Source organism: Cherax quadricarinatus, chromosome 37 (assembly GCF_038502225.1).
Source record: "Cherax quadricarinatus isolate ZL_2023a chromosome 37, ASM3850222v1, whole genome shotgun sequence".
In the NCBI taxonomy this organism is placed as follows: Eukaryota; Metazoa; Arthropoda; class Malacostraca; order Decapoda; family Parastacidae; genus Cherax; species Cherax quadricarinatus.
In genome coordinates, this window is record NC_091328.1 from 17752299 (window position 1) to 17772326 (window position 20028).

The 20028-nt window shown below is 41.2% G+C and overlaps 1 protein-coding gene across 2 annotated transcripts in view; it reads right to left on the minus strand.

Moving 5' to 3' along the window:
• LOC128701316 (Polypeptide N-Acetylgalactosaminyltransferase 1) overlaps positions 1 to 20028 on the minus strand; it is a 631487-nt gene that overhangs the window by 36563 nt on the left and 574896 nt on the right. Inside the window, exons 9-10 of one of the 2 annotated variants that reach the window (XM_053794984.2) lie at positions 8876 to 8995; positions 5419 to 5562 (exon numbers count right to left, since the gene is read on the minus strand). In XM_053794984.2, coding sequence (XP_053650959.2) covers positions 5419 to 5562; positions 8876 to 8995 — 264 coding nt within the window. Of the gene's footprint in view, positions 1 to 5418; positions 5563 to 7919; positions 8034 to 8875; positions 8996 to 20028 lie in introns of both variants that reach the window. The other variant, XM_070091925.1, reaches the window with a different exon arrangement.

Sequence of the window (20028 nt, forward strand, 5' to 3'; positions counted from 1 at the left end):
AGGACATCCAACTTCTTTTCATTCATAACATCAGCAATCATCTGTTTCTTGTCATCCGCACTACATCCACGCACATTTAAGCAACCCAGTTTTATAAAGTTTTTCTTCTTCTCTTTTTTAGTAATTGTATACAGGAGAAGGGGTTACTAGCCCATTGCTCCCGGCATTTTAGTCGCCTCATACGACACGCATGGCTTACGGAGGAAAGATTCTTTTCCACTTCCCCATGGACAATAGAAGAAATAAAAAAGAACAAGAGCTATTTAGAAAAAGGAGAAAAACCTAGATGTATGTATATATATATATGCATGTGCGTGTCTGTGAAGTGTGACCAAAGTGTTAGTAGGAGTAGCAAGATATCCCTGTTATCTTAGCGTGTTTATGAGACAGAAAAAGAAACCAGCAATCCTACCATCATGCAAAACAATTACAGGTTTTTGTTTCACAGTCATCTGGCAGGACGGTAGTACTTCCCTGGGTGGTTGCTGTCTACCAACCTACTACCCTGAATCCCTTCACTAAATATTACCCTGCTCACACTCCAACAGCTCGTCAGGTCCCGAATACCATTTCTCTCCATTCACTCCTATCTAACACGCTCATGCACGCTTGCTGGAAGTCCAAACCCCTCGCCCACAACACCTCCTTTACCCCCTCCCTCCCAACCTTTTCGAGGATGACCCCTACCCCGCCTTCCTTTCCCTACAGATTTATACGCTCTCCATGTTATTCTACTTTGATCCATTCTCTCTAAATGACCAAACCTCCTCAACAAACCCTCTTCAGCCCTCTGACTAATACTTTTATTAACTCCACACCTTCTCCTAATTTCCACACTCCGAATTTTCTGCATAATATTTACACCACACATTGCCCTTAGACAGGACATCTCCACTGCCTCCAACTGCCTCTTTGCTGCAGCATTTACAACCCAAGCTTCACACCCATATAAGAGTGTTGGTACTACTATACTTTCATACATTCCCTTCTTTGCCTCCATAGATAACATTGTTTGCCTCCACATATACCTCAATGCACCACTCACCTTTTTTCCTTCATCAATTCTATAATTAACCTCGTCCTTCATAAATCCATCCGCTGACACGTCAACTCCCAAATATCTGAAAACATTCACTTCTTCCATACTCCTCCTCCCCAATTTGATATCAAATTTTTCTTTATCTAAATCATTTGATACTCTCATCACCTTACTCTTATCTATGTTCACTTTCAACTTTCTACGTTTACACACACTCCCAAATTCGTCCACTAACCTTTGCAATTTTTCTTTAGAATCTCCCATCTCCCATAAGCACAGTATCATCAGCAAAAAGTAACTGTGTTACATCCCATTTGTATTTAATTCCCCATAATTTAATCCCACCACTCTCCCACTACCCCATCTATAAATATATTAAACAACCATGGTGACATTACACATCCCTGCCTAAGACCTACTTTTACCAGGAAGTAGTCTCCCTCTCTTCTACACAATCTAACCTGAGCCTCACTATCCTCATAACTCTTTACAGCATTTAGTAACTTACCACCTATTCCATATACTTGCACCATCTGCCACATTGCTTCCCTATCCACTCTATCATATGCCTTTTCTAAATCCATAAATGCAATAAAAACTTCCCTACCTTTATCTAAATACTGCTCACATATATGCTTCAATGTAAACACTTGATCTACACATCCCCTACCCACTCTAAAACCTCCTTGCTCATCCGCAATTCTACATTCTGTCTTACCTCTAATTTTTTTTTTTTTTTTTTTTTTTTTTTCAACAAGTCGGTCGTCTCCCACCGAGGCAGGGTGACCCAAAAAAGAAAGAAAATCCCCAAAAAGAAAATACTTTCATCATCATTCACCACTTTCACCACACTCACACATTATCACTGCTTTTGCAGAGGTGCTCAGAATATAACAGTTTAGAAGCATATACGTATAGAGATACACAACATATCCCTCCAAACTGCCAATATCCCAAACCCCTCCTTTAAAGTGCAGGCATTGTACTTCCCATTTCCAGGACTCAAGTCCGACTATATGAAAATAACCGGTTTCCCTGAATCCCTTCACTAAATATTTCAATAATATTTCAATAATAACCCTACCATACACTTTTCCTGGTATACAGTGGACCCCCACATACCGTTGGCATCACATAACGTTTAATCCGCATACCGCTCACTTTTATCGCAAAAATTTTGCCTCGCATACCGCTCAAAAACCCGCTCACCGCTGTTCGTCCGAGACGCGTCCAATGTGCGCCCTTAGCCAGCCTCACATGTGCCGCCGGTGGCATTGTTTACCAGCCAGCCTCCGCGGTAACATCCAAGCATACAATCGGAACATTTCGTATTATTACAGTGTTTTTGGTGATTTTATCTGCAAAATAAGTGACCATGGGCCCCAAGAAAGCTTCTAGTGCCAACCCTACAGCAATAAGGGTGAGAATTACTATAGAGATGAAGAAAAAGATCATTGATAAGTATGAAAGTGGAGTGCGTGTCTCCGAGCTGGCCAGGTTGTATAATAAACCCCAATCAACCATCGCTACTATTGGTGGTACAGCTGCTGCTGCTGCTGGACCACCGTCAGCTGCTGCTGCTGCTGCTGTAGCACCGTTGTTGGTGTGGCTTATTGAGAATACCACGAAACAATTAACCCCAGAGGATTTGCCACCCAGGATAACCCAAAAAAGTCAGTGTCATCGAAGACTGTCTAACTTATTTCCATTGGGGTCCTTAATCTTGTCTCCCAGGATGCAACCCACACCAGTCGACTAACACCCAGGTGAACAGGGAAAAATGCCTGGAACTAGTGCTCATATTGGTGAATTTAAAGCCAGCAAAGGTTGGTTTGAGATATTTAAGAATCGTAGTGGCATACACAGTGTGATAAGGCCTGTTCTGGAAGAAAATGCCAAACAGGACCTACAGTACTCAGGAGGAAAAGGCACTCCCAGGACACAGTGTCTCATCAGCCATTGCTGCATCTTCAATAAAGGTAAGTGTCATTTATTCTTCATTTAGTAGAGTAGTACATGCACAATATATACTGTGCATGTACTACTCTACTATTGTGCATGTATCCTTCTCTTTGTGTGTAGGAAAATGTATATTTCATGTGGTAAAAATTTTTTTTTCATACTTTTGGGTGTCTTGCACGGATTAATTTGATTTCCATTATTTCTTATGGGGAAAATTCATTCGCATACCGATCATTTCGCATAACAATGAGCCCTCTTGCACGGATTAAAATCGCTATGCGGGGGTCCACTGTACTCAGTAAACTTATTCCTCTATAATTTTTACAATCTCTTTTATCCCCCTTCCCTTTACATAATGGGACTACACACGCTCTCTGCCAATCCCTAGGTACCTTACCCTCTTTCATACATTTATTAAACAAAAATACCAACCATTCCAACACTATGTGTCCCCCTGCTTTTAACATTTCTGTCATGATCCCATCAGTTCCAGCTGCTTTACCCCCTTTCATTCTACGTAATGCCTCACGCACCTCCCCCACACTCGCATCCTGCTCTTCTTCACTCCTAAAAGTTGGTATACCTCCCTGGCCAGTGCATGAAATCACCGCCTCCCTTTCTTCATCGACATTTAAAAGTTCCTCAAAATATTCTTGCAATCTGCCCAAAACCTCCACCTCCCCATCTACTAACTCCCCTACTCTGTTTTTAACTGACAAATCCATTTGTTCCCTAGGCTTTCTTAACTTGTTTAACTCACTCAAAATTTTTTCTTTTCATTAAAATTTCTTGACAGTACCTCTCGCACTCTATCATCCACTCTCCTTTTGCACTCTCTCACCACTCTCTCCACCTTTCTTTAACTCTCCATATACTCTGCTCTTCTTATAACACTTCTGCTTTGTAAATGCCTCTCATAAGCTACCTTTTATCTCTTTTATCACACCCTTTACTTCATTCCACCAATCACTCCTCTTTCCTCCTGCACCCACCCTCCTATAACCACAAACTTCTGCCCCCACATTCTAATATTGCATTTTTAAAACTATTCCAACCCTCTTGAACCCCCCCACTACTCATACCTGCACCAGCCCACCTTTCTGCCAATAGTTGCTTATATTTCACCCAAACTGCCTCCTCCCTTAGTTTATACACTTTCACCTCTCTCTTACTTGTTGTTGCCATTTTCCTCTTATCCCATCTACCTCTTACTCTAACTGTAGCTACAACTAGATAATGATCCGATATATCAATTGCCCCCTCTATAAATGTGTACATCTTGGAGCCTACCCATCAACCTTTTATCCACCAATACATAATCTAACAAACTACTTTCATTACGTGCTACATCATACCTTGTATATTTATTTATCCTCTTTTTCATAAAATATGCATTACTTATTACCAAACCTCTTTCTACACATAGCTCAATTAAAGGCTCTACATTTTCATTTACCCCTGGCACCCCAAATTTACCTACTACTCCCTCCACAACATTTTTACCCACTTTAGCATTAAAATCCCCTACCACAAGTACTCTCGCACTTGGTTCAAAACTCCCCACGCATTCACTTAACATTTCCCAAAATCTTTCTCTCTCCTCTATACTTCTCTCTTCCCCAGGTGCATATATGCTTACTATAACCCACTTCTCACATCCAACCTTTATTTTACTCCACATAATCCTTGAATAATACATTTATAGTCCCTCTTTTCCTGCCATAGCTTATCCTTCAACATTATTACTACTCCTTCTTTAGCTTTAACTCTATTAGAAACCCCTGACCTAATCCCATTTATTCCTCTCCACTGAAACTCACCCACCCCCTTCAGCTTTGTTTCACTTAAATCCAGGACATCCAGCTTCTTCCCATTCATAACATCCACAATCATCTCTTTCTTATCATTCGCACAACATCCATGCACATTCAGACTTCCCACTTTGATAATTTTCTGCTTATTCTTTTTAGTAATTATTACAGGAAAAGGGGTTACTAGCCCATTGTTCCCAGCATTTTAGTTGACTTTTACAACACGCATGGCTTACGGAGGAAAGATTCTTATTCCACTTCCCCATGGATGTAAAAGGAAAAGTAATTAGAACAAGAACTAAGATAAAATCAAAGAAAACTCAGATGAGTGTGTATAAATAAACGTGTACATGTATGTTTAGTGTGACCTAAGTGTAAGTAGAAGTAGCAAGATGTACCTGTAATCTTGCATATTTATGAGACAGACAAAAGACACCAGCAATCCTACCATCATGTAAAACAATTACAGGCTTTCGTTTTACACTCACTTGGCAGAACGGTAGTACCTCCCTGGGCGGTTGCTGTCTACCAACCTTCATAAATGTTATTATTCACTGTTACATTTAAAGATCCCAGAATTATTTTTATTTGTAATAAAGAACTCACCTGTGTCAGTAACCATTCTTGATTTCCTCGTTGCCCATGACAGTGACTCATTCGAACTTTCTCCGTTGACTGCAAGAAGAAAGTTGGCACCTCGGCACATACCTCCTCTCTTCGAAGTTCTCCAGTTTTTGACAGGGACATAAACTACAGGAATAATACTTATTTACACTCATTTAAGAGTAAATTTCAAAATCAGTTTATAGTTAAGATAGATTAGATTAGACAAATGCTATACATTGTAGATAGGATAAATAAAGGGCTGGGAATAGTTGTAAAAGTAAGACCTGCCTAGCTTGGGTCAGGTGTACTGTATTGCTCTATATTTATAATGTGCTCAGAAACTTTCACCTCATCCTGGTTCCAGCCTTTTAAACAGCTTGATAAAATATATCTCCATAATTCCCAGTGTTCAAATTGGATAATTCTACCATCATTTGAGGTGTTACAAACTCAACATCTAAACTGTTGTAAAAATAAGTACAGGAGGGCCCCGCTTTACAGCGTTTCACTAATGCAACGATTTTCAATTATACCCTTTCTTCATTTATTCCAACCTCCTACAACAAATACATTTACCATTTAATAGAAGCTAAGCATGAAAATATTTTAAGTAATATGTGTACTGTATATGCATTATTTAGGTCTAGTTCTATTGCTCACTTTATATATGATAGTGTAAACATGTTATCAGGCTTTTATATGCACTTGAGAGTGAAAAAAAAAGGCTGTGTTTTACCTTACAGCTATTTTTGCTTTACAGCGGTAGTTCAGAACCTAACCTGCTGTTAAGACAATACAATATTTTAAATATGTAAAAGTAATAAGAGGAAATCTCTTTTTTTTTTTTATATATATATATAATTTGTTACATGCCTAAACAGTGTTTTAAGAACTTGGTTATGAGTTTAGCACTTAGTTATGATTATAATAATTAAGAATTTGGTTACTATGATGAACAGTTCTTGCATAACACTGCACTGCCTTATTTATAATATGCTAATTAAGCATATGCTAAACATGGAATGCACCATATTTGTTCATCTTTCTTCATGACTCCTGAAATCGTAATGACACGATTGCAAACAAACCATACCACAGGCGGGGATAGAACCCTCGAACAGAGAGTCTGGTCCAGTGGCTAACGCGACGGTCTGGAGTTTTGAGACTCTCTGATCACAGGTTCTATCCCTGCTCATGGTATGGTTTGTTCATCTTTCATTCTCAAGTGAATTTGTGTACAAGAGTTTCTCCACTACTATCTTTCCCTAGTACATTTCCCTTGCTCACTGCCCTCACCACTAAAAATTCTTAGGCTTAGTCTAGTGTTCAAACTTCAGTTTGTTACCTCATTCTTATCCCACCCTTTTACAGACAGGCTGTGTAAAAAGATGGGATACATCTAAATGTCTTTATCAACATGTCTCTTCTTAGGCTTTAGTTTTCTACAGTTTTGTGAGACTGTTTCTTCATCCTGTCCTATTTGTTTAAATTTAGCACTGTATCTTTGGTTTAATTACCTATTTGTAATTTGTAGCTAGAGGAGCAGAGCTATACTTGTCCCATTTTTTAAAAAATTTCAATATTTGAGTTTAACCCTTAAACTGTCAGGGCAGATCTATATTCACATGTGTAGTGCTCCAAAAGTAGATCTACATTTTTTTTTTTACATATTTTCAAATATTACAAAAAAGAAAAAAAAAAAAAAAAGTAGATCAGAGTTTTTTTTACACATTTTCAAATGTAAAAAAAAAAATCTACTTTTTTTTTTACATACTTTCAAATGTTGAAAAAACGTAGATCTACGTTTGGACAGTTTAAGGGTTAAGTAATATTTAGAGAGCTTACAGTAAAATATCATAAAAATTAATATTTCACTTGAATGTTATCAAACCCACCCTAAAAATTATATTTTTATACCTATAATTGTTTATATTTGAATGGAAATAAAATCTTTTGTATCCACTTACTAAGAATAAAATGTCACAATACAGTGGCTGGAACAATACATTTGTAACCTGCACTTAGGAGACTGAAACTTATGATGACACTTCAGCCCAACTTGGAGGAGGCAGCTAGAATATGCAGCGGCATAGTATTGGTGGTAATGCTGCAGTGGTAGAGGTACATTGCATTATGACTTGTTAATGGTCCAAGCTGAGCCAAAATGTCTTATGTTTCATTCTCCTATGTACAGATTATTTGCTAAATTAACTTAATAAACAAGCTCATTTATTTTCACACTTGTAAATTTATATATCCATTTTTAAAAAGTGACAAGAAACAAAACTGAATAACCTGATCCCAACTCTGGAATCTGCCTCAGCACAGGTTAATGCATGTTGTGGAAGATCCCTACTCTAGAATGCTCTTCAGTACAGATTAACCTATGACGAGAAGGATCCCAAAGTAGAGATGAAAATATTCACACTTTGGAATCATGTACTTTTTCAAAACGTGGGCTTTCCAAGTAATTACACTTTAGTGTACAGTATGACATTTACCTGACTAGATGCCATGAATGTATGGCAGCTGTAGAGACCCATGTTATAAGGGCTCTTCTCATTCCGTTGTAGATTATCAAAGCAAATGTCTGGTTTGGTTGCATTATTACGAAGCTACGAGGAAAGAATAGAAATATGTGAGGGCTTCAAGATTACCTTAAATACATATGGTTCCCAAGGTGATGTTTAAGAAGAAAAGTCAGAAAAATATAAAAGGGGAAAATATTTTTCCATAGTTGAAGATTGGAATGTATCATACATGCATAATGAGAAAAGTAATAATTGTCATTACATTACCTTGTCACATTAAGCTTATTGGTACTCTTTTTTACAATTACAAATTTAGGATATAAATACATAATATGCAAAACAAACTTTTACTGGTGCAGCTTTACTTTCAGGGTAGAGCTTTAAGAAGCTTCCAATAAAAGTTTGTTCTGTTTATTGTCTTTATATCAATGCCTGATGGCCTTACACCTGTGCATCTGATTAAAAATTGTAATTAATTTTTTATATATTGATTTTTGTGAGGGGATGGGGGTTTCATCAAGTTGGTAACAGTATAAAGCTCCAATTGGTTGAAACACAAAGGCTTGTGTTTTATTTGCCTTTTCGTGCACTTGTTGGCTTGCTGCCTCTCCATCTATCACTGTTTGTCATGTTACAAATAATTAAAATGCTCATAGGGGGTTAACATGTTATACAACAAATTGTGTATTCCTATTGCATTTACAAATGGAGAACATAACTGACAGAATAAAATCATTATGGCATCACTATCAAACCTTTGAACTAATTATTGGGACATTACTCAGCACCTTTCTAAGTATGGAAAGGTAAACATGTGCCTAAATTCATGTTCGGTAGTCACTTTTCCCTGAAACATGCAATTTCTCTTGGCAAAAAAAAAAAAAAAAAAAAGAGTTTATGGATCACTGTATCCCTCAGTGCCTTACCTCATTTCGTAGAGGTGCATGTTGGCAAGAATACAAGCCAAGGGTGTAATCACTGTTGTCCAAATCTTCACGTTCAAGGGTATCAAGACATACAGGTATATTCATTCCAATGTTTCGCACCTGTGTTGGGTCATTACAGGTCAAAGGTCAAGTGTTAAAGTCATTGTTATGGGTTAAGTCAAGTCACAAAAATAAAACAGGAAAGTCAGAGAAGGACAAATATTAATAAACATATATACTGGTGTTATGCACACAAACACAAAACAAAATAGCAAATGTTCAATGTTAAAGTTGGCAAAAAAGACTTATGAAAAGAGAAGCAAAAAAAACTTTCCACAGAGGGCTTCTGTTAATTCAGTTTTAGCACTTTTTTTTTGTTTTGTTACTGTAACAGCCATATGAGGTACAGTATTTTTGTACAATAATACATAAATGCAATTATTTTACTAATATTTATATTGTTTATTAATACATTAAAATACAGTAACATTGCAAATTGTAAATTTTGTTTGAAAAGATTTAAAAAACACTAAAATTGCAGGAGTAATAAATATACAGGATCTGTTGAGGATTTAAGAGAGATGAAAATTAAGTAAATTAATACATGGTAAACCCTCTCATTTACTCAGGCAAAATATAAAAGACCTTTTCAATATTCTTTATTTATGGAACCTACTTATAGTTCTTTCTTGCCTAATATGTGCTTAGAGAACAATGTTTAATTCATAAAAAAATTTGTTCGATAAGAAACTCGTTAGGAAATATAAGTTACAGAATCTGAAGTCTTCTATCTTTTGAATTCTAGAATTTTCTATTCATTATAGGACCAATTATATAGAAAGCACAATACAAAAAAAAAAAAAATACAGGAGAGAAGACATTTGGATTATTAACCACAGAAGGTTGATAACCCATGAAAATTAAACAGTGTAACTTATATCTTAGGATATGACTTGCAAGAACTGACTTTCAAGTATTTGCTTATTACTAGACAAATAGGGAAAACAGGTGTTAGATAACTTGCCTATACATTTCACTTCACCTAGGAGTGAAACCAGGTTCTGTCTGTTAGCCAGATGCTCTATCATTGACCTGTGAAGTACCTTCGATTACTGAACTTGGCCAAGAAAATTTGCTTAGCTTCACAAATCCCTTGTATGCCCCATCTGACAGTGTGGTGTGCAACATCTGTGTTCAGATTTATTCGGCATTCATCAGACATCCATTTGTGCATACCCTCTAGACCAGCCAGACTGGCAGTCAGGTTAGAGCAGTTTATTAGGGGCCCTGCTGCTCAGATTCTTTCTTCACTTTAAACGCCAACCTATTTATTGGGCAAGAGCTTGTCTATGGCCAAATTAAGGTTGTGCTTTCACACCTGGCTGGGTGGTAGACACTCACTAACCCTGGTTGAATACATTTGTATTCGACCAGGTTTATCTTGTGGTGTCAAACCAACTGTAGTGAGTAGCTCTTTGCTCTCTTACTCATTACTCTGCTGATAATATACACTTTGTACATACTGTAAATATCTTGAAGGGTATATAAGGGTACCAAAAAAGAAAACCCTCTTGTGTTTGCCTTTGCCTTTATTTGCTTGGGTTGTTCCTTGTCTAAAGACAATTTACAGCCAGGTACAACATGCCTTTATCTGTGGACCTATGTTTGTAAGATGTGTACTCAGGAATGGAGACAATTACCAAAAAGATATTGCTTTTTAATTGGAAAATTTCAACACATGGCCCAAAACATCCAACTGGAAATTAGTTGGCTTGGCTACGAAGAAAAGCTGGACTGACAACTCACAGAAACTATGATGGGGCTGGTCTTTGACATTTATGATACTGGAAAAGTTGTGTGATGTATATCCTGACCACTTCCTCAAATACTGGAGAGGGAGAACTGTAACCAGTATTAAGGGGTCTACCTTTAGCGGCAAGCCTGTGGTCAGACTTCGTTGTTGACTACCTGGTCAACCAGGCTGTTGCTGCAGGTGGCCCACATAACTATACCAACCTGGTTAATCTGGCATTTGCAGCAAGCAGTGTTTTGGTTTCCTTTTGAAAATGCCTACTTATGTTTTGGAAATATTTCTGATATCTGCTGGCAGCAGATATCACACAAGAGCAGCTTAAAGCTTACAAACCACAGTACAGGATAAATAATCTATGAAAATCTAGCCATCAGAGCCAAGACTGCTACAGTTTTCAATACACGTGGGTAAAACCTATCAATTAAAATGACTGCACTGTGCAGTACAGGACTGTTCTGGAGGCAGCACTCCTTGTGGGTTTATTGCCTAGTTATGATTATAATGATCTGGGGGAAACAGGCAACAGACTGTGACATGAGGAAACAATGGCAATGGCTTGTACCCCTCATACCTCTTCAAGGGGGGCTCCTTGGCGTGGTGAAGAGGCTCTTGGTCTGAGGAATTAGACCTGTCGGTCTCCTTCCTCAGACCGAACCTAATTACCCCCCAATCCCCCCCTTCCCTATCCCATCCTCCCCTTTTCCCTTTCCTCCTCCCCCTCCCCACCCCTCCCTTTTGCCCTTCCTCTTTTTGGCTTTTGGGATTTTTCCCAAAGGCGCACTAGTTCCTAGGTAGGGGAAAGGGTACCAGGGTCCATCCCATTCCGTTGAGGTTCTTGGCGGTGGCATAGTTTGCCGTGGAATCTGGATCACCTGGGGATGTCCCGATCCCTCTTCGGTATCCCGGAGAGTGGCTTTGGGTGTCTTTCGGGCGACGGGTGTATCTCTGGAAGCCACCTTTCGGATTCCGGGGGTGGTGGCTGAAGGAGGTATGCTTTGTGGCGGATATCCGGCCGCCCTCTCTTTTGTCCACCGAGGTAGCTCGGCAGATGTGAGGTTGCTATCCTGGATTGCAAGTTTACTGGCATGACGGGTAGGGTATGGCATGGGTTCCATGCTGCATCTACGCTACTTGCGGTGCTGAGGTCCTCTTGGGCGCGGAGGGAGATTTCTGGCCCTTTCATTCCTCCTAGGAACTATCCCTCCCCATTCCCCCCTTTTTTTTATTCTTTTTTTTTTATTTTTATTTCTTTTTTTTTTCTTAAAAACAAAAAGAAAGAAGTAACCTAACCATGGCAGCCCTAGTCCATGAACCTGATTCCCCCGGGCCCCTTCTTGATACCGCACCCCGTTCTGACCCCGCCTCGTCTTTGGACCACTCTTCGGACACTCCTCATGCCTCTGTACCTCTTGTCGGTGCTGTTTCCTCACCCGCTTCAGGTACTGAGGTCTCGACTGACTCCTTTAATTTATCTGACCTCTGCTCTCCTTTGACTATGCTTCCGGCCTCTCCCTCTATGGTGCAGCAATTTTCGAATCGCCGGCCCGTTCCACGTCGGACCAATTCTGGTCCCACGCCTAAATGCCAACGACAGTTACCTGCTGATGATACTTCTCCACCTTCTCGTTCTTCTCAGAAAAGATCAACACGTCCTGCACTCCCCTTCCACCCTCAGTTTCAGACTGCACAATGGACTAAATTCTTCACTTTACGACCGACTTCCTCTACCGCCTATCTTTCCGACCACAGTATTGGCAAGGCACTCCTATGCCATGTTGGTAAAGATATTTCTTTTCATGCTCTTAAGAGCGGTACGCGCATCATCACTGTACAGAATGCTACCCAAGCTCATGATCTTTCTCTTCTTTCCCATATAGATACTGTTCCTGTCACTATTGAAAAACATCATTCCCTCAATTCTTGTAGTGGTACCGTCATTCTGCCCCATACCATAGTTCAACAAAATTTCCAGACATGTGGCAATGACATTCTTGAACAGCTGGAACTCCAAGATCTCCCAATCCTCAAGGTAGACACTTATGTTCTTCCTGCCCGCGGGCTGAGACGATACCCTAGCAATGTGGCTCGTTTAACTTTTGACAGCCGTGAACTCCCATCCTCAGTTTATGTGGCAGGACATCGGTTACAAGTTTGAAAGGTGATCCCTACACTGCAAGTGTAGAAATTGCTGGCAATTTGGCCATCCAGCGAAATATTGCAGATCCATAGCCGAATGCCCAGTCTGTGGTGCCGATGACCATTCTAATACGTCTTGCAATCGACCTCCCTCTTGCCTTAATTGTCATGAGGCTCACCCTTCGTACTCTCGCCGTTGCCAAGTCTACTTAAATGAGCGGAAAATCCGTTACCTCAAAGAGGAAGGTCTCCCTTATGCCATGGCAGTTTCTCATCTCCGCCTCTGAGGGAGACTACCTCGTGTTTCTTATTCCCGTGTTTCAAAACATCCCCCCACTTCTGGGGTCCCATCTTCTGCAGCCTCCTCTGTGGTTACCTCTCCCATAGTCACTCCTGTATCTAATTCTTTTGCTGTCCTAGGCTCAGACGTCCCTACTTCAACGCCTCAGTCTGTTCACGCTTCTTCGTGTTCTCCCTCACAAGCCTCAGTATCGACGAGACCTCGTACGACACCTCCTCCCAATCGTCCTTCTACTTCTCAGAAGTCAAAAAAAGGTCCTTTAACCCCTCCTTCCCTACTTCCACCTCCTCATTTTTACCTTCCCTGTCTCTGTACCGGGTTCTTCCCCTCTCACTGGCTCTGTTACAAGTGTAGAGGTTCACCCTCCTCCTCGTACTATACCTACCTCCCCTGTTCCCTCCCAGGTTTCTTCCTCTTCTGCCACCTCCCAGGTTTCTGCCCCCTTCCACGCTTCTTCTCCAGTTCCCTCCACCCTTTTGCCCCCCCCCCCTACCTTGGTACAGTCCATTACCATTCCAATCTTTACTCATCCTCCCCCTACCATCTCCAATATTGTCTCTCATACGTCGTCTCTGAATTCCGAAACACTTGAAGCAATCTCTGAATATATTGCAGAGACCAAACCATCAATGGACACTGATCCACCCTCTGTTCCTTCTCTCTCCTCTCCTCCATCTTCGCAACTCCTTTCTTCACAGCGCACTGTTCCTTCGCTGCTTGAACGTTTTCCGCTGCCTCCGCATGTGGACTTTTCTAACCCCTCTAGTCCGTAGGAACCCTTACCTGCGGATTTCAAGTATCTTTATCATTGCCAATCATGGCCTATTTACAGTGGAATATACGCGGCCTCAGGGGTAATCGGGGTGAGCTTCAGATGTTACTCTCCCAGTTTTTCCCTGTTGGTGTTTGCTTACAGGAACCAAAATTACACTCTGCTGTTATCTCTCCCATCTCAGGCTATAATTTATTGTATTCTTCAGATCCTTTTCCTGATGGGACCTTTAATGAAAGTGCCCTTCTTCTACGCAATGATATTCCGTACCATCAGCTATTTGTTCGAACTTCGCTGCATTACACAGCAGCCCGTATCCACTTGCATAGGTGGTATACTCTCTGTTCTTTATCTCTCTCTCCTTCTCGGGCATTATCTATTCCGGATATTGCCTTTCTTGTTTTGTCATTACCGCCACCGATTCTGTTACTTGGCGATTTTAATGCCCATCATTTCCTCTGGGGGGGGTCTCACTGTGATTCCCGTGGCATTCAGTTAGAGGCTTTTCTTGCCACCCACCCCCTCCATGTTTTAAATACAGGTACTCGCGCCCATTTTGATCCTCGGACTCACACTCACTCTTGCATCGATCTCTCAGTCTGCTCTTCCTCCGCTGCATTAGACTTCACTTGGTCTGTTCTCCCGGACTTACACGACAGCGATCATTTCCCAATCATTCTTACTTCCCCTTCATATTCACCAACTCTTCGCATCCCACGCTGGCAATTTGATCAGGCAAATTGGAACCTTTACTCACACCTAACTGTTTTTAGAGAGGTTCCTTCTTCGTCCTCCATTGATGAGCTTTTACACCTCTTCTCGTCCTCCGTTTTAACCGCCGCTTCTAACTGTATACCCCAAACTTCGGGCAGGCATTCTCAGAAATGCATGCCTTGGTGGTCTCCTGCTTGTGCTCGTGCAGTACGTTTGAAACGCGCTGCATGAGGCAGGTACCGATACAATAGAACCACGGAGAGACTTCTTGATTTTAAGCAGAAGCGTGCGATCGCTCGCCGTGTCATCCGTGACGCTAAACGCACTTGCTGGCGAGATTATGTCTCCACCATCACCTCTGCTTCCTCTATGAGTGCAGTCTGGAAAAAAGTACGAAAACTGAGTGGTAAATATTCTCCTGACCCGGCTCCTGTTCTGCGGGTTGCCGGTGTTGATATAGCAAACCCACTAGATGTTGCCAATGAAATTGACAATCATCTGGTCCGTATTTCTCAGGGATTCCATCTATGCCCCTCGTTTCTTTCCTCAAAGTCTGCCAGAGAGTTAGCACCCTTGGACTTTTCTTCTCTCAGAGAAGAACAGTATAATGTGCCTTTTACACTTCAAGAACTGGAGGCAACACTCTCAGCTTGCCGATCATCGGCAGCTGGGCCCGACGACATTCACATTCGTATGCTACAACATTTACATCAGTCAGCCCTTGCAGTCCTATTACGCCTTTACAATCTTATTTGGTCACAAGGAGTTCTTCCACAGCTGTGGAAATCTGCCATTGTTCTCCCTTTCCGCAAACCAGGCACTACGGGACATGAAGCCTCCCACTATCATCCCATTGCTCTTACCAGTGCAGTTTGCAAAGTGATGGAACGCCTGGTAAATAGACGTTTAGTGTGGTATTTAGAGAGACACAACAGTCTCTCCACTCGTCAATATGGCTTTCGTAAGGGACGTTCTACCATAGGCCCCTTACTACGCTTGGATACGTATGTTCGTAATGCCTTTGCGAATAACCACTCAGTTATTGCCATATTTTTTGACCTTGAGAAGGCATATGACACAACTTGGAGGTATAATATTTTAGCCCAAGCCCACTCCTTAGGCCTTCGAGGCAATCTACCATCCTTCCTTAAGAACTTTTTAACTGACAGGCATTTCCGTGTTCGGGTTAATAATGTGCTCTCCCCGGACTTTATCCAAGCTGAAGGTGTCCCCCAGGGATGTGTTCTGAGCACAACACTTTTTCTCCTTGCTATTAATGATTTGGCCTCTAGTCTTCCATCAAATATTTGGTCATCACTCTATGTTGATGACTTCGCTATTGCCTGTGCAGGCGCTGACTGTCACCTCATTACAGTTTCTCTCCAGCATGCGGTCGACCGTGTTTCCAATTGGGCCACCGCACTTGGGTTTAAATTTTCCAGCGCTAAAACCCACCAAATTACTTTCACTAGACACTCTGTCATCTCCGATCATCCTTTGTACCTCTATGGCTCCCGTATCCCTGAACGTGATACAGTCAAGTTTCTGGGCCTCCTCTTTGACCGTAGGTTATCCTGGAAACCTCACATTACCTCTCTGAAGGCAACTTGTCACAGCTGGCTGAACCTTCTTAAAACCCTTGCTCATCTTTCATGGGGAGCTGATCGTCGAACCCTCCTTCGCCTACATTCCACCCTCATTTTATCGAAACTTGATTATGGTGACCAGATCTATTCAGCGACATCTCCTGCTACTCTCTCTAGCCTTAACCCCATTCATCACCAAGGATTACGTTTATGCCTTGGTGCTTTTCGCTCTTCCCCTGTCGAGAGCCTCTATGCAGAAGTGAACGTTCCATCCTTATCCGATCGCCGTGATGCCCATTGCCTTCGCTACTATGTACGCTCTCATGATCTCAGCAATCCTTCCATTTATAGAATGGTCACTGATATTAGTAGACATTCTTTATTTGTTCTCTGCCCCTGTTTACTCCGTCCCTTCTCTCTTCGCCTTCATTCGCTCTTGTCTTCTCTTCAATTACCACCTTTCTATGTTCATGTAGCATCTCACTTTTCCCTACCCCTCTGGGAAGTTCCAGCTGTTCGAGTCTGTTCTTTCTCTCTCCCTTGCTCGAAAGCCCAACTGTCTACAGTCACTTCCCGCTCTCTTTTTCATGACCACTTTCACTCTCATTCTCATGCCATTGCTGTGTACACAGATGGCTCTAAGTCTTCTGACGGCGTAGGATTTGCAGCAGTGTTTCCGGACAGCGTCGTACGAGGGCATTTACTATCTTTGGCTAGTATTTTTACTGCTGAATTGTATGCCATCCTTGCAGCACTTATCCGTATTGCATCTATGCCTGTGTCATCATTTGTAGTTGTCTCAGGCTCCCTTAGTGCTTTACAGGCTATACAGAAATTTGATACACCTCACCCCTTAGTCCTCCGTATCCAACTTTGGCTAAGCCGCATCTTTACCAAGCATAAAGATATTGTTTTTTGTTGGGTCCCTGGTCATGTTGACGTACAGGGCAATGAACAGGCAGACACTGCTGCGAGGTCAGCAGTACACGACCTACCAGTTTCATATAGAGGTATTCCATTTACAGACTATTTTGCTGCAATATCTTCCCACCTTCACACCCGTTGGCAACAACGTTGGTCTACTATGCTCGGCAACAAACTTCAATCTATTAAACCAAGTATAGGTTACTGGCCGGCCTGTTATCACCAGTGTCGAGGTTGGGAGACTACTCTCTCCCATCTTCGCATTGGCCATACTTGTCTTACTCATGGATATCTCATGGAGAGGCGCCCTGCTCCTTTCTGTGAGAATTGCCAAGCTCCATTATCAGTCAGCCACATTCTGTTGGACTGCCCACTTTATCAACGAGCACGTAGAATTTACCTCCGTCGTCGTCTTCGCTCTGCTGCTCTCTCTTTACCTTTCCTTCTCGCTGATGGACCCACCTTTCATCCGGACTCTCTCATTGACTTTTTGACAACAACTGACTTACTTCACAAATTCTGATACCTTCAGCCCTTTCTACTTCAATCTCTTGCTACCCTCTACCCCCGTACTATCCCCTGCCCCGCTGTTTTCTGTAACCTACTGATCATCCCTCCTCCCTTCTGCCACCCAATACCCTCGCTTCCTTCCCTACCCTGCAGCGCTGTATAGCCCTTGTGGCTTAGCGCTTCTTTTTGATTATAATAATAATAATTGTACCCCTCATAGAGTAGGGCCCCATTTATACAGCAAGTTAGGTTCCAGGCTACCACCGGAAAGCAGAATCCCATTTTTCCACTTATAAATGCATATAAATGCCAGATAACAAGTTACACTAACATATACTAAGTTAGTAATAGAACTAGGCATTATAAACAATAAAAAGTAAAATACACACACAGTACACTCATTACTTAACTTAAAATATTTGTAGTCTTAATGTAGGGTGAGAGGTGAGTAGTGTTTATTGTAAGAAGTCAGGTGTGGGAGGTATGGTAGCCAGCCAGGCCACCCCACCCACACGTAATATACTATGCCTTTTAAAGTGCCCTAGAGCGATAAAATGCATATATAGTACACTCACTTACCTTAAAATATTTGTAATAATAATAATATCTTTATTTACTACGAGTACATGTACATGGTATACAGGCCTAGCTGACATCAATGACATATGTACCACTATACAGAAAGCCCCTTATGCTGAGCATTTCAGGCAAATTACGTCAGAGTCCCAGGATGCGACCCACACCAATCGACTAACACCCAGATACCCATTTTACTGATGGGTGAACATAGACAACATGCCCAATGTTTCTACCCTGGCTGGGAATTGAACCCCGACCCTCACCATGTGAAGTGAGAGCTTTAGCCACCAGGCCACCAGAGCTCTACTGTGGGGTGTATTTATGTGCATTTATTATGTTTATGTGTTACATAGCATGTTTATTATATAATTTTGAAAAAGAAATCATACATGGATTAATCAAAATGTTTACGTATGTATATTAATGTAATATACAACATTTAATGTGCTTCTGAATGATTATTATTGCATATTATTATTATTATTATTATTATTATTATTATTATTATTATGGCATCCTCAAGACTAATAAGTCACTCTTAGTGATTTTAATGTGTACCTGCATGTCAGCACAGTGTGTAAGCTTTTTTAGGTACAGGTACACATAAGTATGATTATCAGAGTAGTACATGTATATGTAAAACATGAAATAACTTTAAAACACTTGAAATTTTGGAAAGTTTCCAGGCATAATGGAGAGACGCAATATTCATGGAGCTCACCCAGAATGTAAACAAACCAGGAAGGGCACAGTGACCATATTAGCAAGTCAGGTGGGGGGAGCCGTATAGCAAGTTTTGGTCATAATCTGAAATGTCCATATTAACGGAACGCCGCAAAGCAGAGCCCTACTGTACAAATATCACACTCTGAACTGACACCTGACCATTTGCTTACTGACCTGACTGTGCAGCAGGATGTACATTTCTGTAAAACAGTGTAAACTAGAAAGAGAGAGACGCTCCCTATACAGACGAAGGTGAAGAATCACAAAGCTGCTGAGAGGGCCAATATATCTGAAATACAAAGGGAGGCACTGGTCAATGAAAGGCAAATATCGAACTTAAGCTGAAGGAATCTTACAGGAGACAAGAATTGCAGGAAGAGCTGAAGTTCATAAAGGAAATTGAAAAAAAAAAAAAAATACTTCTCATATGCCAAATCTAAGGAAAAAACATCCAGTAATGGGCCTCTGCTTAGGTGAGATGGGACATACACAGATGACAGCCAAGAAATGAGTGAGATACTGAAGTCTCAATACAACTCAATATTCAATGAGCCATTACCCAGACTAAAGGTCGACAATCCAAATAAATTCTTTATGAATGAGACCCAAAATCTGGTCATCTCAAAAATATCTGATATTATCCTCACACCACGAGATTTTGAAAAAGCAATAAATGACATGCCCATGTACTCTGCCCCAGGCCCAGACTTGTGGAACTCGGTGTTCATCAAGAACTGCAAGAAGCCCCTGTCATGTGCCTTCAGCATTCTATGGAGAGGGAGCATTGACACAGGGGTCATCCCACACTCACTAAAAACAACAGACATAGCCCCACTCTACAAAGATGCCAGTAAAGCAACTGCAAAGAACTACAGACCAACAGCACTAACATCCCATGTCATAAAAATCTTTGAAAGGGTTCCAAGAAGCAAGATCGCCAACTACCTAGATACCCATCAGTTACACAACCCAGGGCAACACGGGTTTAGAGTAGGTTGCTACTACCTGTTCCAGCTACTGGACCACTATGACAAGGTCCTGGATGCCATAGAGGATAAACAAAATAAAGATGTAGTATACACAGATTCTGTA